Source organism: Procambarus clarkii, chromosome 24 (assembly GCF_040958095.1).
Source record: "Procambarus clarkii isolate CNS0578487 chromosome 24, FALCON_Pclarkii_2.0, whole genome shotgun sequence".
NCBI classification, from domain to species: Eukaryota; Metazoa; Arthropoda; class Malacostraca; order Decapoda; family Cambaridae; genus Procambarus; species Procambarus clarkii.
In genome coordinates, this window is record NC_091173.1 from 4,198,040 (window position 1) to 4,221,680 (window position 23,641).

General features: G+C 44.5%; 1 protein-coding gene across 4 annotated transcripts in view; it reads left to right on the plus strand.

Moving 5' to 3' along the window:
- Window positions 1-23,641, plus strand: part of LOC123761792 (protein artemis) — a 134,778-nt gene that overhangs the window by 50,292 nt on the left and 60,845 nt on the right. For all 4 annotated transcript variants that reach the window (XM_045748000.2, XM_045748004.2, XM_045748002.2 and 1 more), the window contains exon 4: window positions 5,947-6,110. In XM_045748000.2, coding sequence (XP_045603956.1) covers window positions 5,947-6,110 — 164 coding nt within the window. The remainder of the gene's footprint in view (window positions 1-5,946; window positions 6,111-23,641) is intronic.

Sequence of the window (23,641 nt, forward strand, 5' to 3'; positions counted from 1 at the left end):
CTTTTCGTTTAATGTTTCACACATTTCCCTTTCATTTTCCGTGTATCTGTCTCCCATTTTCAATCTCTGAATATTATCCTTTACCTGCAACTTTCTTTTAATGAATTTATAGAAAAGGCCTGGATCTGATGTACATTTGGCTGTTATACCATTCTCAAAGTTCCTCTCTGCCTCTCTTCTTACTGATGTGTAGTTGTTTCTCACATCTTTGTATCGCTGGTATGTTGGGGGTTTGGCCTCTTCCTATAATAATTCCATGCTTGTGTCTTTTGATCTCTGGCCCTCTCACAATTTCTGTTAAACCAACCCTGTTTCTTAGGTCTGTATCTCTGTTTTGGTATGAATGTTTGTGTGCCTTCATCGTATATTTCCAAAAATTTGGCATACATCTCATTTACTTCCTTGCCTAGCAGCAAGTCTGTCCAATTATACCCATGAAAAAAATATCTAAAGTTCCCTATAGCCTCCTCTCTTGAAATTGAGCTTAACAACTGTTTCAATGTTCCCATTCTCTACTAGATTATATCACACGGCATATTTAATATTGAACAGGACACGATCACTCTTTCCTAAGGGAGTAAGGTACTGGATGTGAAATATCTCTTCTTTCCTGGTGAATATTAGATCCAGTACTGACGGAACATCCCCTCCCTCATTCTTGTGGCCTGCTTTACGTGATGACACGTGAATGTCTCCAAAATAAGGTTTACCAATCTGCCCATCCGAATGTCCTCTGTTCTTGCCTCGTAGGCCTCCCAGTCTATTGCCTTAAAGTTGAATTCCCCCAGTACCAACAATCGGGATTTATCTTTGTCTGCCTTTACCGTAATCTCTCTCATGACCATTATGAGGCCCTCTCGTTTGTCATCTAGTTCTTTCTTTGTCCATGTGTTGCTTGCTGGTGGGCTGTAGGCATTTAAAATTATCAGCTTATCATCCTGATTCCAGACCTGCAATATCATTATGTCAACATCTCGAGGGTTTTCAATTATTAATTCTCTTATCTTCAGGTGTGTTTTTTTATCAACACAGCCACTCCTTCCTGTTACGGCCACTATGGGCCAGTAACTGGGTTCTTGATGTTATAAACTCTTTTACTATAGACGACCTCATGTCGGTAGTAAGCTTTCAAGAATTGGCCACGTCAAGCAGTAGTGCACTGCATAAATAAAGGGGAGGGGGTATAAGCAAGACACAATTCCCTTTACCAATATTTTTACATCTTCACCATTATATATATTATAATAGATTATTACTATAGGTATGTACATAATGCCTCTATCACTCAGGGCACAACACAATGACAGTGTTCATCAAACCCAGTGAACCCACATTCCAGGTATACGTTGTCACGTTGTCCACTGGCAAACACTGGCGAGTTCACCTTCTACATGGGCCAGTCCACCCACACAGTATCACGATATGCCTACACCCTACCTTCGCTCTCCAGATACTCACTGGCAGAGGGCTTCAGCAACACGCTGACAGGGGTTTCAAGCAATCATATACAGGGGTAGTGAACACCCTGGCAGAAGCCTCTAGCAGCTTGCCAACAGCACTTCACCATAGACTCATCACTGTCTTCTTTAACAGCTTCTTGACTCATCACAAGCCAATCCCGGGTACGTCAATCTTCAAAAACACTACATATATCAGCAGCTAACACACACACACTGCCCTGATCGATGGAGGGTCGATCAGGGCAGAACGAAGTTTCCTGGCGGTCCTTCCGTATCTTCCTGCGTCTTCGTCGTTGTACTTCGCTTTCTGTTCGGGTGGTGTTGTCCTTTCTCTGTTGGTTGTTCCAAGATCGTCACCTTATGCCTCACACTGTTGCCTTGTATTGTGCGGCACTGGCGGAGCCGCTTCAGCTGGCTTTCGGTATTGATGTTACTTCTGCGCTGTTTCACAAGCTGTCTTGGGCGTCGTTTCACCTCTGGCCTGCTCATGCACCGCCTGAGCCATCCTGGTCGTTGGACAGAGTGCTCTCTTATCTTTCTTCTCCTCAGTTTGTTGTGGCCTCTTTGGTTCAGGACTGTTTCTCCAAGGCTCTTTTTCTGTTGGCATTGGCCTCTGGGGGTCGGGTTGGTGAGCTTCATGCTTCATGCAGGGGTTTCTGCTTTTTCGGTCTTTGTGATGGTTTTGTTCGTTTGCAGCCGTCTCCTTCTTTTCTCGCGAAGAATGAGACTGCTGCCTTCCATAGGGAGTCCCTGGGTTGTGGATGCTTGGTTGGTTAGGCCGGGGGTGCACCATGTTCTGTGTCCGGTTGCTGCTCTTCGCTGTTATTTGTGCGCCACAACTTCTGTGTCTGGGGACACACTTTGGGTTGATCCAGTTCCCCTTCTTCCCTGTTCGTGGGTGCGGGTCTTCCAGGTCGTCCGTAGAGTTATTAAGGCTAGCCAGCCTGCGGTCTATCCCCGTGCCCATGATGTTCGTAAGTTCGCTGCTCTTGCTGCCGTATTTGGCAACATGTCATGGGCTGACATTCGGGCGTGGGGCTTTTGGCGGTTGAACAGGGTCCTGGCTGCTCGTTACCTTGTGAACGTTCCTGGGCCGAGTCGGGCCTGTGTTGCTTTGGGTCGGCGGTTGCAGCCAGTTGTCTCGACTTCGAGTTAAGGGGTGAGCAGCAACCGCCTCCCGGGTAAGTCCCTATGTTTTTCCTCTGTGGGTAGTTAGCTCTGGGGAGCCGACGGGGCTTCCCCCAGAATACCAGCGTTGAATGTAATGAAAGAGCATTTTCTGGGTGAGACCTGGAGGCTCCCCGGCATCCCCCCTCCCACCGGTCGGGGTTTTTTCGCGTGTTTTGACATCCAGCCTAAGAACTAAAGGGTGGATAGCTGGCGTGTGGGTTCTGGGGGTTTCCCCCTTCCCCCTCCGGGGGAGGGGGAAGCTGCGCAGACAACGGAGCGGCGATGTGTGACGTCACGATCGTTTGCTTGTTTCGTTTAGGGTAGTTCTGTCCATTTGTTCGGCTTTTGGTAGCAATATTTTCACCAGAATAGGGGTTTGTTTTGGGATGCTTATCTTTCTGGGTGCCTGACCTGGTCGATAGCAGACATGGAATGCTTCCAACCACACGGGAGTTTCTATAGGCCATTGCTCCCCTTGCCTCTTCTGAGGGGGACAGGTTCTGGCTCGTGGTCCCTAGTAGGCCTATTGAACTCTATACACATGACTGATGCCAAAGTCTGACATTAGCATAGTCTCACCCAGAAAATGGCATTTCATTACATTCAACGCTGGTTTCAATTATTTGTTCTATGTATTTCCAGTGCAGTTTTATTTGTTTTTTATCGTATATGATGCATATTTGTGTCCTTTACAATATGTATACAGTAGAACGTTCATAATGTTCTTTGGAACTGTGATTCATGTGTCAGTAATGTGTCCACAATAAATGTTTATTGTTGCAATATTACTTGTTCACTAAATATTCACTAAAATTACAATATGTACAGTTTCACACACAATTTATACAGTTACACACTGTATTACACACTCAATACTTCGGAAGTGAGTAATAATCAGTGAAGTAGTCCATGGTGCACAGTGCAACCTTGCTCTTGTTGCACCAGGTATAGATAAATTTCGCTTACTGTTTCTTCGTTCAGTGTGCTTACAAATATCGCACTCACGTACACCCTTGGCTTTAGTACTTGTAGGTGGTTTGTAGCCAAGCTTGTAAAACATAAGGTAGTATTGAAAAGATTATTGGAAAAGATAAATTTGTAAGGTCTTGAAAATATCGCTTTGTAAGGTCCCATACAGGAAGAGATTCAGCTTCCCTCAAAGAATGTCCATCAATCTGCAGGAGATTCGGGCAGTCTGGAAGAGATTCAGCCAGCCTCAATGAGTGTCCATCACCAATAGAATCAGCTATTGTTGAAAATATCTATAGAAAACACCACCATGGATGCTGCTAACACTGTTCATCTATGCTACTTGTAACAGATGCATCATAACTGAATGCAGAAAGTGATTCATCTATGTATCATCTATATAAATTGGAGATGGCATAGGTGGGCAATGGTGGCGCTCAGAGCTACAACTTGGTACGCTTGCTGTATCGTCCTCATAGGTGCTGTATCACTTGCATCCGACCTTTGTGTTAGGTCCTTATTGTGCCTAGCTTCACCAATATCATGACCCTTATTTTCTTCAAACAATAAGGTGTGAATTCCGCCGACAACGCCTGATCTTTCAACACCTCGGACTGGTGTTCGGGAGCCAGAGGTGCATGCGCCACCCATGGTTGCTCACTCAGTACTAACCCAGCCAGTAGCCCTAGGGCATTCTGGAAATTTTTTCCAAGGTGGCTGCCTCACACCAGAGGTCCTAAGGGTCCATTTTGAACACAACCAACCGGGCACAAATTTTGAATGGGGTATGAAAAAATCAAGAAGAGTTTTCTCGGTTGGCGCAGTTTCCCACCGACCGAGTTTTCTCGGTTGGCGCAGTCCAGTGGTTAAGGGGTGGTTCTTGTCTTTCTCATATTTTTCTATCCTCCTAAAATCACTGACATGTACCTTTCAATTTAGGCCTTCTCTTGATCCTAGTATTTTTTCTATGATTTTCTTCTCTTCTGTTGCTCTGTGCTCCCTAGATGAAATTTCCTTCTCTAAACATCCAAAAATTATTATGGACTTACTTCTATCTGCAGTGTTTTGTACTAGTTTACTGTTGGTTACCAGTTCTTTCCTAATTGCTCGTCTTACTTCTGCTTCTTGTTTGTCATATCTTGTTTTGACTTCCAAACACACTACCTTAATCATCTCTTTCTCTTCTACAACTTGTACATACGTCTCTTATTTCTTCCTTATACTTTTCTAGTTCTTTCTTAATCTCCTCTATGTGAGTTGTCAATGAAGTTTTCAGTCACAGATCCTTGCATAACTCTGTTAGCCCTCAGGGTCACTTGGAGTTGTTCACTATATGAGTCTATTTTCTTATTTATTCTTCATTCACTAGTTCCTTGATTTGTTCCTCCTGATTTATTACCTTGTCCATTAATGCAGTAATAATCTTACCTTGCTGAAGAATACTCCCTTTTTGAGTGCAAAGCTCACTCCTGAGAGCTCTATTGCCCTCTTCCAATTTAAGCACTTTTTCTTCATACTTCTTTTGCATATCCTCAATTATCTCTAACCTGCCAAGAACACCTCCTTTCCTTATATCTTGTGGTGAGAATCCTATAAAACAATCATCTGTTGGTGTGTTTACATTCCTCATGGTAGTGTTGGCAGCCATCCTTGTTATTAACAATAGTTTGTTCTATCTTGAGGTCATCTTGAGATGATTTCGGGGCTTTAGTGTCCCCGCGGCCCAGTCCTCGACCAGGCCTCATCCCCCAAGAAGCAGCCCGTGACAGCTGACTAACTCCCAGGAACCTATTTAATGCTAGGTAACGGGCATCAGGGGTGAAAGAAACTCTGCCCATCGTTTCTCACTGGCACCCGGGATCGAACCCGGGAAAACAGGATCACGCGTACAGTGTTCTGTCTGCTCAGTCATCGGCTCCCCGGTGTTCTAGAAAACAAACTTTTCCAACTTGGTTATTTTCACCCACTTTCACGTCTTTATTGTATCATATTTGGTTTTTACACTTCCCTGAACCTTTATGTAACCTGGGACACCACTGTAACCCTCACCCTGTTCCCAATACTTAGGTAATTCAATATTCCAGGAGGTTGCTGTGGTGTGTTGTATACTTGTGTTTTCATGTAATGTTTTATCTTATTGTGTTATAAAATTTTATTTTGATATTTAAACATAGAATGTAATCAACTAGCTTGAGGGTTTTGTTCTCCATTGAGGTCATAATTATTGTGTTTATTAGCTTGTTTTAATTACTATATTAAAGGTTCTATTAGTGTATATGTTTTATCAATAATTGTAATATTTTTGAGCTGGATCTAGTTGAATACTACCTTTTTCATTTTTCTATAGCAAAATATGGCTATGAATATGTCTACCGAAGCCTGCATGAGAGGTTTGGGATGCGTGTGCACGTGAGTCGGTGGAAATACAGAATGTATGACACAGTACCTGAAATTCAAGATGCACTTACTCCAGATGCTACTGAAACATGGATTCATGCCTGCGACTGGAGGGTTAGTAAATGTATATGAATTCTGTATACTTGAGCTATGCTATACAAAATTTATTAGTTTTAGTTTAATGTTTCATTAAGGGGCCGGGAAATCAGGTTTGTCAATCTTGCTCAAACGCTTTCAAATTTTTTGTACATAATCTACTTGGCACATGCTCCAACTTTGTCTAAATAAGTATCCACTCAATTTAACGGCCTCTTTTATACCGATCTGCCAGTAATAACGACCGGTTTGGGAGACCGGTATCTAGAGCCTCATATAACGGTCTGGCGGTCGATATTACTGAAGGTCGGTATTGGGTTTGTTTTGGCATCAGGGGGTCCTCACATGGCAAGCAGGCCGCCTACCTCTATCGTCCCCTCACTCACCCTCACTGCACCTCTCCCCCACTCCCACACTCCTGCTCTCCCCCACACCCTCATTTCCTGCCTTTCCCCCCCCCCATCCCCCCCCCCATCCCCCCAAGACCGTTCTGGGAAATGGCTCAGTAGATTGCCAGGCAGAAACAGCCTGGAGAATCTTCATCTAATACAATAAAGCATTCATGAAACAAGTATTTTATAACTTTTTATGATCCTAATAATATTACTAAATAAAATCTGCAACCAAAATTATATACCCGCCTCCCCACTCTGCCTGCCCATCCACCCACCAGTCAGCCATCACTGACACAACGAGTGCATTTGGAGCCAACATGGTGCACGAATGTTCCTTGATTGTGCAGATATGTCCAACAAAGTCACGGAATGAACACTCCAGCCTCTTGACAAATCAAAACAATGTGCCGTGAATCTGTGACGTCACAGGGTAGAAGGCACTAGAGTGGTGGACCAAGAGGCAGTCTGTACATACATAATATATCTTACCTGAATGTTACTTGAAAAATTACCAACACTTAACTTCGGAAATGCTGGAGCTCCGGAAATAACGACCAGGGTACAGCCCCATATAGGCCGTTAAATCGATTGGATACCTGAAAAACGTAACTTGAAAAACAAAAAAGTAAAAAAAATTTTAAAATTTAATATAGAAAATTTCAGATTTTCAAATGAGCATCAAAAATATAAAATATCAATTTTTTTGTCATTTAGTGGTGTTATGCTCCAAAAAGAGCATATGATCTTCATTTTTATTTGTTATTATTATAGTACAGTATTCGGTATAGTTTACTATAAAAAAAAATTCAATATGGCAATTGAGATATGCGTCAAATTTAGACTGAAATATTTATAACTCCCAACATTTAGGGTTTATGAAAAAACAATCCAATAGGATTGAAGAACAGACAGCTGTGCTCACTAGATGTAAAAATGGTGAGAATCGGTCAGAAACTTGATTTTTGATGCCGACTCAAAGTTGAAATTCTAGTTTTAGAAATAATTGAAGTTGAAGTTATCGATAATGAATAAGGTAGTTCTAATTCTTTAATTTACTTGTATGTTTTAATAAACATTGTTTGGCATTCGTACTCGAATGTGTGAAAGTTGTAGGTCAATAGGTGTTGAAATGAAGTCAAGAAAAAATACCCCCCCCCCCTCCCAAAAAAACTAGGGATAATTATATTGATTTAGGAGATTTATATGTATACCTTATATAAGTGATAAAGCCCTAATCTGGTCCCTAATCATCAAAACAGCCTAAAGAGACAAAGAAATAGAGTTTGAAATATGTGAAAAATCACCCCCCCCCCCTAAAAAATTCAAAGTCCCATGTTCTGCCAGTTGTGGCTGATGTATTTGTTGACCAATTACATTATATCTTTACATAGTTAAGGACGGGTATGCAGTCTCTAGGATGTAAACATTACAACAAAATCAGATAATAAACAAAAGAAAAAAAAACATCTTCCCCTAAAAAATTGTTTTTATGGACATTGGTGAAAGTAACACTTTGTGGACACTTGTTATTACTATTCTTCTTCTTTGTGCGTCGGACAGGTGCTTGCATCTCTTTATTACTGCATTATATTCTTCCTTGTCAACAAAACCGTTTTTTTTTTTTTTTTTTTTTTTTTAAAAACATCGTAAAAAATCTATTTTTGAAAATATTGGGATGAAACTTCCACGACGGTGAAGTCAATAAGTTGGAGATTTGTTGAACATTTATTAGTAATTTTCACATAATTCAAATATGTTTTTGTTTCCCGGCCCCTTAAACTTGTTTCATTTACAGGAAAGATTGTAGTTGATTCAGAATCATTAAATTAAGAATTTGAGCAATTTTATACTCTGTATATAAATATTGTTGGTTTATCATCACATAAACTGATAAAACCGCACCTTATTCCACCCAACACATGCATGTCCACATAAACAGGAGCTATCCAAGGAATATAGTTAAGCCTAACAAAAACCTACTGAAAGTAGTTTTTCCAAGGCCAACCTTCCTTAAGCAAAGACAAGAATTTTGCCCCTGCACCACCACACACGTAGAGGAAACCTCTACCCAAACAGACCAAAAGAGGGTCATGAAAACTCAAGACTCAGAAATGTTTGGGATGAACAAATACCAAACAAAACCTAAAAGTATCCCAATCAAAATACCACCCCACAAGTCATCTAGGATGTCGAGTGCTCCCGCAGTCTTTACTCTTGCCTGGTGCCCTGGCTAGGTTTTGTTTCATATCACTCTTATTGGGCATACTTGCCTGTCATCTTGTCTCATTGTTTTTAACTTGTTTCAGTTGTGGTTTTAGATTTATCTTCCATGGCTTGTTGTTTTGTGAAGATTGTTTGTGGACAGAGTTATCTTTTGTGATGCAGACAATTCCTCCCTAAAGTGGACTCCTCTTAAGGCTTTTCCCGTCTCTGGTGGTGCCTCAGGACTATGTTGCAAGGAGAGACCTGGAGAAGGGAGAGGCATTATAGAAGTACTGTAATTTCACTATGACACTTAGGGTCTTGCTCGTTTGGGCATAAGGTCCAATGCTTATTGAAGGGTTGTGCTATGCAAGTTCTGTTTAGCATTTTGCATTTATATTGGCACACTGTCATTGTCTGTAATGACAGTTCAGATGCTTGGCTATCCACATTAGAGGCATTAAATATGCCAAAACTAGAAGACAGAAGAAAAAGAGGTGATATGATCACTACATACAAAATAGTAACAGGAATTGATAAAATCGTTAGGGAAGATTTCCTGAGACCTGGAACTTTAAGAACAAGAGGTCATAGATATAAACTAGCTAAACACAGATGCCGAAGAAATATAAGAAAATTCACTTTCGCAAACAGAGTGGTAGACGGTTGGAACAAGTTAGGGGAAGAAGGTGGTGGAAGCCAAGACCGTCGGTAGTTTCAAAGCGTTATATGACAAAGAGTGCTGGGAAGACGGGACACCACGAGCGTAGCTCTCATCCCGTAACTACACTTAGGTAATTACATGGAGGGAGGTCTGGGTGAATTTCCAGTTCCATGTACAGTATTGTAAAGGACCATTTCTCTGCTTTCTGGCATTTTGAAAGCTAAATTTTTACATCATGCACCATTAGCTTGGATGTAAGTAGCAGAAAGCATTTCTTATCATATTATGACAGCAACCCATGCCCTGGAAGTCACTGATCAATTGAATTGGGAGCTTGCTAGCTGGTTCACTTGCTCCTATTAACCCTCAAACCGCGCATATCATATATAAATGATATCAGTGACAAAACCGAAACTGCGCACATCATTTATATATGATTTCGTGTCTAGCGCTATAATTTAAACTCCCCGCCTGGGATAGGGGCAGCTATAGTACAGCCACGACCGATAGTTGCCAGATGCCACCTAGAAAAAAAATCCAGGCCAACATTCTTGGGTGTGAGAGCGTCAGTATTGAGCAAGCCACCAAGGCTGGCGCACGCAGCACGAGCTCACAGCACCGCTGTTCAGCTTGTGACCACAGCATCGCCTACAAATACCATAATATATATGATACTGCTATTATTTAGCAGTGAGAGTATTACTGAAGCCCCCTGACTGTGATAAAACTGACCAGGATTCTGATAATAGCAGGATTGTGGTGATATTTAGCGCTGTGCTCCATGGAGGGAGGCGTAAGGCTGTGCGAGGGAGGGTTGTGGTGTCGTCTTCTGACTGTGTGTGGCCACCATTTATTGACTGCACTCACCATACCAGCTTAGTGGTTCGATATGGTGAACACAAATGTAGATACTTATATATAACGTGTGTATATAGGGTATAAACAGCAAGAGGAGTAGGTTGGGAGCCGCCATTTTGGTAAGGGCGGTGGCGTCGTCTGCACGACTTATCATGTTGTTTACTGGTGACCACAATAGTCTTTGGGCACCATACCAGCTTATTTGTTCAGGTATGGTGAATAAAACAGGTAGATACTTATATATAATGTGTGTATATAGCGTAATAACACCACAAACAATATTGTTGAAGGACAAATATTAGTGCGTCTGGCCTTGAGGGCGGCCGCCGATCAGCTGACTGTGTGAGTAGCTACGTCTTTGTGGCCTTTACTCACCATACAAGCTTAGATGTACAGTTATGGTGAACAAAACATGTAAATACGTATATATAACGTCTGTGTATAGTGAATAAATACAGAAATAGTATTGTAGGAGGTGAATGAGGGTGAGTGAGGTGGTGTTGAGGGAGGGAGTGGCAGCGAGTGGCTCGCTGGTGTTTGGCGGTCACTCCTCGTTGCTTTTTGACTCACAAGACCAACTTAGTAGTTCGTTATAGTGTACAAAACATGCAAATACTTATATATAACCTGTGTATATAGTGTAACAACAGCAAAACTATTTGTTTATTGTTTTATGAACATAATAATTGAATCACTAATATGCACACCATAATTTTGAGTACAGCGATGGTTCACACATTTTATAATATAAATATACCACAATTCACTGTATGGAATAATATTACTGCAAAAAAACTAAGAAAAAATCAGAGACATTGAAATAATTAGGTAATAATATATTTGTGGCAACTGCCATCTGACAGCTCGGGCGGAGTAGACCTCATCTGGCGAAGGCTCTGCCAACGCCCCTTTTCTGTGGGGAGCCCCTACGGCTCCCTGGAGCTTATCGGGCTAATGTGTGTTATGTTAGACCGGGACATTAGCTAAGGAGTTCAGACCTACCAGGGACCAGCGCCAGAACCTGGCCCCTTCAGAGAGGTTTCAGGGAGCAATGGCCCTGGAAAACCCCATATGGTTGGGGGTTTTCCTTATCTGCCATCGACCGGGGTTAGGCACCCAGAAAGGTAGGCGTAACAAAACAAACCCCACATGGTAAGAAACTACAACAAAAACCGAACAGAGAGGTAGAAAACTCCCTACAATCCCATTGAAACAAGCAAACAAGCAAACATCACACTTTACTGCCGCGCCGATCGTCCGCGCAGCCCTCCCCACCCCGGGAGGGGGAGGGGGGAGCCCCGGACCTACCGCGCCGGCTGCCAAGCTTCAGTTCGTTCGCTAATGTCAACCGGGATTGACGCTTCTCTGGCCTCAGTTTCCTAGGCGGTGTTTGCCTTGTGTGGCGTTCACTGCCGTGTGTTGTGGTGTGCGGTGGCCAGGAGTACTTCATCAGTGCCGGGGCTGCATGTGCTTAGTGGCTGACTTCCCTAAGCGCCCTGTGAGTACTGCCCTTGCGTTACAGGGTTATCTTCCCTGGGGCGTTCGGGAACCATTCCCGTAGAGGTTCTTGCTGCTCGGCATTTGCCTCGCCCTTGAGGCCAGCTGGGGCTTGGGGCCCTTGTTTGGCCCTGGGTAGGGATTGGTATTGTGCTGGTTAGGGCGTCAAGGTGTTGCGCAGCCTGCCACCTAAGCAGCGGCCGGTTTCTGTTGCCTCTGGAGACGGTGTACTTTTGCGGGGTTTTTCTTTTGTTTTTCATTTTCTTGCCTGGTGGGGGTCTGCCTAAGGTGGTTATAGTTCCACTGGTAGTGTTTGGCGGCCCTCTGCTAGGCCCCCGTGCTTGTACACGTCTCAGGGGTTTTCAGTGCTATAATCTACCCTCTTGTTATGTTTGGGTTTCTTAACCGGTTAGCAACACCTTGCCCGGGCTTCCCGTAGTTGTTACCCTACGGGCCCTGGAAACCCCTGTCTGGGCTCGGGGGACCATTGAATGTGTCTTCCGGGTTCCAACCCGTCTTGAACGGGATCGTTGGTTGCTGTTCCCTTGTCTCCGGGTGACAGTCGCCATTTTTACCTCCGTCATGCTGCCTGTTGGGTCACTGACACCTTGACCCGGAGTCTTGCGAGTGATTCTCTGCTTGTTCTCCAGTACTCTCCTGATGTTATTACTGTTCAGAGTACAGGCGGCATCCGTGTTGCAAGCTAGGTTAGGTTGCTGCAACATGCTAGGTTGGTTTCCCACTCGAATGCCCGTGGCCGCCCCGTTTGGTTAGGTGCTGCTCGCCCCTTTCTCTCCATGTTCCCGGCTCCGGACCGTCTGCGGGTTTCGGGGTCGGGGCGGGGTTCAGTTGCGGCAGAGACTCGGGCGGTTTTTGGGGGATGCCCCGTTCGGGTTGGGGACGGAGGTTTGAGCCTGTGCCTCCTGCCAAGGCTTCTGGGTCTTACCAGCGGCCCTTTCTTGTTGCCTTTCCCATGGGCTCTTGCTTTTCTTTAAGGGCGGAGGGCTTGGAGGACGGCTCTGCCCCGGGGCCTCTGTTGTTGGTTCCCGGGGCTGTGGGGGTTGCCTGCTAGCAGTTCTGGGGCGGTTTTGCCCCTTCAGGGGTTTTTCTGCTGTTGGGCGTCGTTTTTCGCCCTTCCAGTCTGCTAGCTTCCCACATTTGCTGGCGTGTTTTTGTGTATTAAGCGTCAGTCACAGCCCCTGCTGGCGGCCATTTTCGTCTGCCGGTTTCCCGGCGTGGCCACCAGGGCGGCGTTGCGGTTTGTTTACATGCGTCTGGGTGTGCGAGCGAGCGTCTCTGGTGAGTTTTCAAAAAATTTGCAGGGTTTTTGTTCTCCTGTTGTCGTTTCTTTGTTTTTCTGGTGTTTTCTTGCCGTTGCCTGTTCCTCTGGGAACGTTTGGGTGTTGATTTTGGGTCTGAGCCTCTGGGTTTAGGCTCAGTGCCCCTGGCTGGTATGCTTGCTCCCACACCTTGCCCCTCGATTTTCGGTCTGTTGGGACCGTTTTCCCAGGGCGTTCTGCTGGGGTCTGTGCTTTGCCTTTTAGTGGTGTTCTCCGCCGGCAAATGTGGTGGTTTGGGCTCCCCCTGGTTCGATTCTGGGTTCCTTTGGGTTCCTTGGTTTCGTTCTGGAGGTTTCTTCCTCTTGGGCCCCCTTTTGTGGGTTCAGGGGACTTTGTTTCCTCGTGTGACCCGGTTCTGCCTTTTGGGGTTCCGGGGTCTTCCTGGCTTGCAGACTGAGCTTTTTGGGTCTTGGCACATGTTGTGGTTGTGCTGGGACTTTGTGGTTTTGCTGTCGAGGTGGGCCTTTTGATGCAGTTTTGTGCCTTCTTTGCCTGGCCGGCGTAGTGCTCTTTGCCACTAGTCGGCGGCTTGTGCTTTTACAATATATGTCCTCACCTAGTTGTGCTTGTGGGGGTTGAGCTCTGGCTCCTTGGTCCTGCCTCTCAACCGTCCGTCAACAGGTAATTACCTAAGTGTAATTACCTAAGTGTAGTTACAGGATGAGAGCTACGCTCGTGGTGTCCCGTCTTCCCAGCACTCTTTGTCATATAACGCTTTGAAACTACTGACGGTCTTGGCCTCCACCACCTTCTCACTTAACTTGTTCCAACCGTCTACCACTCTATTTGCGAAGGTGAATTTTCTTATATTTCTTCGGCATCTGTGTTTAGCTAGTTTAAATCTATGACCTCTTGTTCTTGAAATTCCAGGTCTCAGGAAGTCTTCCCTGTCGATTTTATCAATTCCTGTAACTATTTTGTATGTAGTGATCATATCACCTCTTTTTCTTCTGTCTTCTAGTTTTGGCATATTTAATGCTTCTAACCTCTCCTCGTAGCTCTTGCCCTTCAGTTCTGGGAGCCACTTAGTAGCATGTCTTTGCACCTTTTCCAGTTTGTTGATGTGCTTCTTAAGATATGGGCACCACACAACAGCTGCATATTCTAGCTTTGGCCTAACAAAAGTCATGAACAATTTCTTTAGTATATCGCCATCCATGTATTTAAATGCAATTCTGAAGTTAGAAAGCATAGCATAGGCTCCTTGCACAATATTCTTTATGTGGTCCTCAGGTGATAGTTTTCTATCTAGAACCACTCCTAGATCTCTTTCTTTATCAGAATTCTTTAAAGATTTCTCACATAATATATAGGTTGTGTGGGGTCTATGTTCTCCTATTCCACATTCCATAACATGACATTTATTAACATTAAATTCCATTTGCCAAGTGGTGCTCCATATACTTATTTTGTCCAGGTCTTCTTGAAGGGCATGACAGTCATCTAAATTTCTTATCCTTCCTATTATCTTAGCATCATCAGCAAACATGTTCATATAATTCTGTATACCAACTGGTAGATCATTTATGTACACAATAAACATCACTGGTGCAAGAACTGAACCCTGTGGTACTCCACTTGTGACATTTCTCCATTCTGATACATTGCCTCTGATTACTGCCCTCATTTTTCTATCAGTCAGAAAATTTTTCATCCATGATAGAAGCTTACCTGTCACCCCTCCAATATTTTCCAGTTTCCAGAACAACCTCTTATGTGGAACTCTGTCGAAAGCCTTTTTTAGGTCCAGATAGATGCAGTCAACCCAACCATCTCTTTCCTGTAAGATCTCTGTGGCTCGATCATAGAAACTGAGTAAATTCGATACACAGGATCTTCCAGATCGAAAACCATACTGTCTGTCTGATATTATATCATTTCTCTCTAGGTGTTCTACCCATTTAGTTTTGATTAGTTTTTCCAATACTTTCACTATTACACTTGTCAATGGTGTATCGGTTCCTGTGCCTCTTGGGCTCTGTCATGTCTACATGTGACATTGTATGGGGGTCAGCCTCGTTACTTGTGTGAGGAGTCGCCACATTACTTCTTAGTGCTTTCCCGTTCCCATTCTGACACTCAAAAAAAAAAAAAAAAAAAAAAAAAAAACTAATTCTATCTGTGGCTCTTTTGGGTACTCAGTTTCCACCTGTGTCCCCTAGTGCGTGTGCCCCTTGTGTTACATAGCCTGTCCTTCTCAACCCTGTCGATTCCCTTGGGTATCTTGTATGTGGTGATCAGGTCTCCCCTCATTTCCTCTTCCAGCGAAGTGTGGTTTCATTCCCGTAGTCTCTCCTCATGACTTCGGTAGTGTACTTTTTCTTTCTGAAGGGGTTCTGTTCCCTTCTCTGTTGACTGGGCGCTGGGGAAGCAGCTTGCTCTGTTGCCTCTCGCTTGGTCCCGCTGTTGGTGGGCGCTTTGGGTTGTCTTCCGGCCTCTGCTGGCGTCGGAGGACGGCTTCTCCCCCTTGGGGGGGGTTCAGAGCTGGCGGGGTGGGCTTCTTCCCTGCGCTTTGTCATTTCCTCTTCGTGGGTGCGTGGGGCGTGGTCGATCCGCCCCATCCTTCTGGGCTTCCCGTCTGCTCTTTGCAGTCATGAGCTTTTCCCGTCTGCTCTTTGCAGTCATGAGCTTTTCCAGTCTGCAGTTCTTCTGGACTACTTCCGTCTGCGCCCTGGATCCTCTGCCCTGCTCGGAGGACTGTTGTCTCCTGTTCGGATTCTGTTAGGGCCGGGTGCATGGATGGTGGACCTGGACCTCCAGGTCACTTCTTGGCACGTTCCTCTCCAGTTTTTCTGGGGCTAGCACGGTTGGTAATTACCTATGTGTACATACCTAAGTGTAGTTACAGGGTGAGAGCTACTCTCGTGGTGTCCCGTCTTCCCAGCACTCTGTCATATAATGCTTTGATTATAATTGTCATATTGTCATATAATGATTGTCATATGTCATAATATGTCTTCATATGATTGTCATACAATGCTTTGGTGGTGGGGCTTCAGGTTTGCTGTTTTTATTGCATTCCCTATTTTGTGAAGGGCACTTTGTATACTCTTTGCATCTTTACCGGATCTTAGTGCCCTGTCTGCGTCTGAGATTCGGTGTCTGGCCTACCTCGACGACTGGCTGGAGTGGGCTCCCAGTCAGTCCGCTTGTCTGCTCGCCAGGGGATGGCGAGCAGACACCTCTTCTCCCGGTCCAGCTGTTGCTTCGGGTTCTAGCTCGGTTGCAGCCCATTCCCACGAGAACAGTCCTTATGGTTCCACTGTGGCCGGCCCGGCCTTCTTTTCAGACGCTGCTTGATAGGTGTCCGTACCCGGGGCGTTTTTTCCTGAGGCTTCGCCTCTTTCAGCAGGCCGAATCGGTCCTGTCCGTGACTGGTTCGGCCTTCTCTTTGGCTCTTCGCGTCTGGTATTTTGATGCAGGTATCGCCATCTCTATGGTGTTCAGGTGGCTTTGTTGACGGTGTCCCACCTGCGAGCTTCGTCTTGGAGACTGTATGACGTTTATTACGTCTTCTCGCGTTTTGTTTCCCCTCCGGCCTGCTCATGAGTCGCCTGAGCCATCCTGGTCCTTGTTCAGGGTGCCTTCTTCTCTTCCCCTCAGTTTGTGGTAGTCCCTTCGGTTTCAGTTTCCTCCTCTTTGGTACTGGTGGTAGCTTTATTGGTGTGCAGCCTTTCTCTGTCCTGGCGCCGGTCGAAACGGCTGCTTTCCGGAGGGGTTCTTGGGGTATTGGTACTTGTTTGGTTTGGCCGAGGGGTGCGTCCTGTTTTGTCCAGTTGTGCTTTTTGCTGTTGCCGGCGTACCGTGCCTGGGGATGCGCTGTGGTTGATCCGGTTCCTTCGTTCCCTGTTTTCAGGGCTCGGGTCTCCCGGGTCGTCCGCAGTGTTTTCCTTCTTACTGTGGTCTGTCTTTGCGCCCGTGCTGTTCAGACGTTTGCAGCAATTGCTGCTGTGTTGGTGACGTCTCGGGCTCATTTCGGGCGCAGGGAATTGTGGGTCGCACAGGTTTTTGGCCGCCCATCCATATGTGCGTCTGTTCTTGGGCGTTCTTGTTGCCTTGGGTCGCAGGTTTGCGACCGGTTGTCTTGGCTTTGCGTTGCAGAGTTTGTGGCGGCCGCCTCCCGGGTTAGCCCTTTCTTTTCCTTCTCTTTGGGTATGAAGCTCCAGGGAGCCGTAGGGGCTCCCCACAGAAAACCAGCGTTGAATGTAATGAAACGCCATTTTCTGGGTGAGCCCCGGAGGCTCCCTGGAAACCCTCCCTCCCACCGGTCGGCGGTTTTTTCGCGTTGGTTGAAGCTTAGCTTCCGAACTGGAGCTTGGCAGCTGGCGCGGTAGGTCCGGGGCTCCCCCCTCCCCCTCCCGGGGTGGGGAGGGCTGCGCGGACGATCGGCGCGGCAGTAAAGTGTGATGTTTGCTTGTTTGCTTGTTTCCTTGGGATTGTAGGGAGTTTTCTACCTCTCTGTTCGGTTTTTGTTGTAGTTTCTTACCATGTGGGGTTTGTTTTGTTACGCCTACCTTTCTGGGTGCCTAACCCCGGTCGATGGCAGATAAGGAAAACCCCCAACCATATGGGGTTTTCCAGGGCCATTGCTCCCTGAAACCTCTCTGAAGGGGCCAGGTTCTGGCGCTGGTCCCTGGTAGGTCTGAACTCCTTAGCTAATGTCCCGGTCTAACATAACACACATTAGCCCGATAAGCTCCAGGGAGCCTCCGGGGCTCACCCAGAAAATGGCGTTTCATTACATTCAACGCTGGTTTTTTGCCACACTTCCCTACCCTATTGCGGCTAAAATATGCCACCTACGATTTTTTTGTTATTTTTTCCGTTATCAGGGAACAAAAATGAACACTTCTATAAGACGAAAGAATTTTTTGGAATTTTTTTTTTTGTTGTGCCTGTGGGTGTGAATTCCATTTGGGCGCCTAGCGGTTTGAGGGTTAATGGCTACTGCACATAACAGTATGGTTAATGTGTAATTACAATCCAATGCTTTGAAATGTGTATGTGTAATTACCTAAGTAAAATTACAGGCTGAGAGCTGTGCTTGTGGTGTCCCTTCTTCCCAGATCTTTGTTATATAACACTATGAAATTACTGACGGTTTTGGGCCTCCACCACCTTTTCACTTAACTTGTTCCAATCTTCTACCACTGTATGAAAGTGAACTTTTTAATATTTTTTGGGCAGCTTTGCTTAGCTTAAATTTATGACCTCATTTATAAATTTAAATTTATAAATTTAAAGTTATAAATTTATGAAATAGGTACCTGGGAGTTAAACAGCTGGTGCGGGCTGCTTCCTGGGGGGTGTGTGACAAAAAGGTGGCCTGGTCGAGGACTGGGCCGCGGGGACGCTAAGCCCCTAAATCATCTCAAGATAACCTCAAGATAAGATAACATGTTGGGTCGGGTTTGGCTTCGGCATCTGTTCTGGTTCCTTTTGGGATGCCCCCCTCCCCCCTTCCCCCCTACCCCCTCCCCCCTTCCCCCTCCCCCCTTCCCCCCTACCCCCTCCCCCCTTCCCCCCTACCCCCTCCCACCTGTTTTCCCCCCTGGTCCAGCTGTTGTTTCGGGTTCTGGCTCTGTTGGAGACTTACTGTGGGAGAGTTGTCCTCGTGGCCCCTTGGAGGCCGGCCCAGCCTTTTTTCAGGCGCTGTTTGCTGGGTGTCCGAACTCTCTGCGTTTTCCGCAGCACCACTTCTTTCAGCAGATCGGACCAGTCCGGTACATGGTTGGTTCGGTCTTCTACTCCGCTCTTTGCATCTGGTCTTTTTGACGCGTGTTTATCACCAATTGTATGGTGATCAGGTGGCTTCACTGATGGTGTCCCACCTTCCTGCTTCATCTTGGTGACAGTATGAAGTGTCCTGGCATTCTTTTCACCATTTTCTCTCTTCATAGGTTGTCTTCTATTTTTGATCGGGTTGTCTTGTCCTTTCTTTCTTGGCTTTTTCAGGACCTTCGATGCCGAATACTGTCTCCTTGTTCTGTGCCGCACCGGCAGAGCTGCTTCAGCTTGCATTTAGGGGTGGATGTCACTTCTGCCGCGTTCCATAAGTTTTCTCATGATTTGTTTCACCTCCGGCCTGCTCATGCGCCGCCTGAACTCTCTTGGTCCTCTGACCGGGTGCTCTTCTTTCTCTCTTCTCTTTGGTTTGTAGTGGCCTCTTCGGTTCAAGATTGCTTTTCTCTCAGTTAATGAGAGGAAATGCTACGATCTTCATTGCCCTGATTTCCACATGAGAGGTACACAGCGCTATATGAGAGAGGAAGTCCAATATAATAGCCCTGGAAATTTTTTTAGAGGCAGGCAGAAACAGGGAGGAACAGACAGACAAAAACATTGCAGGAGTACGGATGGGGAGGGGAAAATGCCCAAGATTGGACAACAATTCGTCATCAAAAACCTACTACACCCCCCACAACTATACAGAAGCTACCACACTCCCCAGTACCACTTCCAAAACTGGATAAACCATTGCCAGAGCAGCACACCCTGGGTCAGGGTGGAGAGGAGGGAGAACTACCAAAACCTTCCAGAAGTGACACACAATATGGAAAATCATTCATATTTGCAAACATACAAGGTCTAAAGTCAAAATCAAGAAATAAAGTTAAGTTTATAAAAGTCCTCCTATTAAGTCAAACTCAATATTTGGGACCTTCACGGAAACTCATACGAAAGATTACATGGATAATGAAATCTGAATTCCAAATTACAATTTATATAGATGTAATAGAGAAACTAGGTCAAATGGAGAAGTAGGTCTGTATATTAAGGAGACCTGGTATGCACAGAGCTCCTGAACTCAACTAATGAGGTGGTAGAAGTACTGTACTTGGAATTAAGGTAGAAAAAATAAACCTAATTATTATTCTAATATATAAACCGCCAGATACTACAGTTGAGGAATTCACAGAGCAGATGCACAAAGTAGAGAACACCCTTGATAATCTAGCAAACCCAGCTCCAGATATTATCTTCCTTGGAGATTTCAATTTACCAAGTCTTAAGATGGAGAATGGCTAACAAAAATATCATAGCAGGGAACGACCTGGGAAATAACCAACCACAGGTCAGAGAACTGTTGAGATTCTGTGACAAATTCTCATTCAATCAACAGATTACAGAACCAACTAGGAATGAAAACACACTAGACTTGTTATTCAACAATGAACTAATCAGAGACATTACAATCTCAGATACTACATACTTAGACCATAAGCTCATTGAAGTGTGAATTAGCATAAATAAAGGTAGTAGGCCTAAGAGACCCAACAAGCGAGAAGGGGTATTCAATCAATTCAATTTCAATGTTAAGAGGATCGACTGGGAAAAAATAAATGTAGACTTTGCAAACATTCAATGGGAGATGGTCTTAAGCGACAAAACTCCAAAACATTTATACCAAAACAGAGATGCAGGGCCAGAAAACAGGATTGGTTCAACAGAAATCGTGAGAGGGCCAGAGACCAAAAGACACAAAAATGGAATCGGTATAGGAAGAGGCCAAACCCCCAAACATACCAGTGATACAAAGATGCGAGAAACAACTATACGGCAGTAAGGAGAGAGGCAGAAAGAAATTTTGAAAAAGGGATAGCGGATAAATGTAAAACAGAACCGGGCCTATTCTACAAATTCATAAACAACAAATTGCAGGTAAAGGATAATATCCAGAGGTTGAAAATGGGAAACAGATTCACGGAAAATGAAATGGAAATGTGTGAAACATTAGACGAAAAGTTCCAAAGTGTGTTTGTACAAAATGAAATCTTCAGAGAATCGGACACAATAAGAATTCCAGAGAACAACATAGAGCTTATAGAGGTGTCTAGAGATGAAGTGGAAAATATGCTAAAGGAGCTCGGTAAGAACAAAGCAGTTGGCCCAGATGGAGTTTCACCATGGGTTCTGAGAGAATGTGCATCTGAGCTCAGCATTCCACTTCACCAGATCTTTCAGGCATCCCTGTGTACAGGAATCGTAGCAGACATGTGGAAACAGGCTAACATAGTTCCAATCTACAAAAGTGGCAGCAGGGAAGACCCCCCTCAATTATAGACCTGTATCATTGACAAGTGTAATAGTGAAAGTATTGGAAAAACTAATCAAAACTAAATGGGTAGAACACCTGGAGAGAAATGATATAATATCAGACAGACAGTATGGTTTTTGATCTGGAAGATCCTGTGTATTGAATTTACTCAGTTTCTATGATCGAGCCACAGAGATATTACAGGAAAGAGATGGTTGGGTTGACTGCATCTATCTGGACCTAAAAAAGGCTTTCGACAGAGTTCCACATAAGAGGTTGTTCTGGAAACTGGAAAATATTGGAGGGGTGACAGGTAAGCTTCTAACATGGATGAAAAATTTTCTGACTGACAGAAAAATGAGGGCAGTAATCAGAGGCAATGTATCGGACTGGAGAAATGTCACAAATGGAGTACCACAGGGTTCAGTTCTTGCATCAGTGATGTTTATTGCGTACATAAATGATCTGCCAGTTGGTATACAGAATTATATGAACATGTTTGCTGATGATGCTAAGATAATAGGAAGGATAAGAAACTTCGATGATTATCATGCCCTTCAACAAGACCTGGACAAAATAAGTACAAAATAAGATTACAAGTCCAGCACGCTGGACTTGTAATCCTGTGGTCCCGGGTTCAATCCCGGGTGCCGGCGAGAAACAATGGGCAGAGTTTCTTTCACCCTCTGCCCCTGTTACCTAGCAGTAAAATAGGAACCTGGGTGTTAGTCAGCTGTCATGGGCTGCTTCCTGGGGTGGAGGCCTGGTCGAGGACCGGGCCGCGGGGACACTAAAGCCCCGAAATCATCATCTCAAGATAGCATATCAGCCTGGTAAAGTTCCGGGAGCCTCTGGGTCTCACACAGAAAATGGCGTTTCATTTTATTCAACGCTGGTTGTTTAGCACACCAATAAACAACATGAAAGTTGATGATCCAGACAGCTTCTTCATGAATGACATTCAAGCTGCTGATAATATAACTGATATTAATACGAACTTGGAAGACTTTGAAAGAGAAATTGACAATATGCCCATGCACTCAGCTTCTGGGCCTGACTCGTGGAATTCAATAATCATAAAGAAATGTAAAGTACCAGTATTGCGAGCGCTCAGCGTAATATGGAGATAGAGCCTGGATACAGGGAAGATACCAGCTGCGCTTAAATCTGCAGATATAGCTCCTCTGCACAAGGAGGGGGGGGGGGGGGGGAATAGTAAAGCCTTGGCAAAAAATTATAGGCTAGTTACAATAACATCACACATAATAAAAGTTTTTGAAAGAGTGATTAGGAATCAAATTTCTAGTTTTATGGAAAATAATGAGCTACACAACCCAAGGGCCAGATTCACGAAAGCACTTACGCAAGCACTTATGAACGTGTACATCTTTTCTCAATCTTTGACGGCTTTGGTTACATTTATTAAACAGTTTACAAGCATGAAAACTTCCCATTCAACTGTTGTTATGGTTATAAACAGCCTCCTGGTGCTTTGGAGCTCATTAACTGTTTAATAATTGTAAACAAAGCCGCCAAAGATTCAGAAAAGATGTACAGGTTTGTAAGTGTTTGTAATTGCCTAAGTGTAATTACCTAAGTGTAGTTACAGGATGAGAGCTACGCTCGTGGTGTCCCGTCTTCCCAGCACTCTTTGTCATATAACGCTTTGAAACTACTGACGGTCTTGGCCTCCACCACCTTCTCACTTAACTTGTTCCAACCGTCTACCACTCTATTTGCGAAGGTGAATTTTCTTATATTTCTTCGGCATCTGTGTTTAGCTAGTTTAAATCTATGACCTCTTGTTCTTGAAATTCCAGGTCTCAGGAAGTCTTCCCTGTCGATTTTATCAATTCCTGTAACTATTTTGTATGTAGTGATCATATCACCTCTTTTTCTTCTGTCTTCTAGTTTTGGCATATTTAATGCTTCTAACCTCTCCTCGTAGCTCTTGCCCTTCAGTTCTGGGAGCCACTTAGTAGCATGTCTTTGCACCTTTTCCAGTTTGTTGATGTGCTTCTTAAGATATGGGCACCACACAACAGCTGCATATTCTAGCTTTGGCCTAACAAAAGTCATGAACAATTTCTTTAGTATATCGCCATCCATGTATTTAAATGCAATTCTGAAGTTAGAAAGCATAGCATAGGCTCCTTGCACAATATTCTTTATGTGGTCCTCAGGTGATAGTTTTCTATCTAGAACCACTCCTAGATCTCTTTCTTTATCAGAATTCTTTAAAGATTTCTCACATAATATATAGGTTGTGTGGGGTCTATGTTCTCCTATTCCACATTCCATAACATGACATTTATTAACATTAAATTCCATTTGCCAAGTGGTGCTCCATATACTTATTTTGTCCAGGTCTTCTTGAAGGGCATGACAGTCATCTAAATTTCTTATCCTTCCTATTATCTTAGCATCATCAGCAAACATGTTCATATAATTCTGTATACCAACTGGTAGATCATTTATGTACACAATAAACATCACTGGTGCAAGAACTGAACCCTGTGGTACTCCACTTGTGACATTTCTCCATTCTGATACAT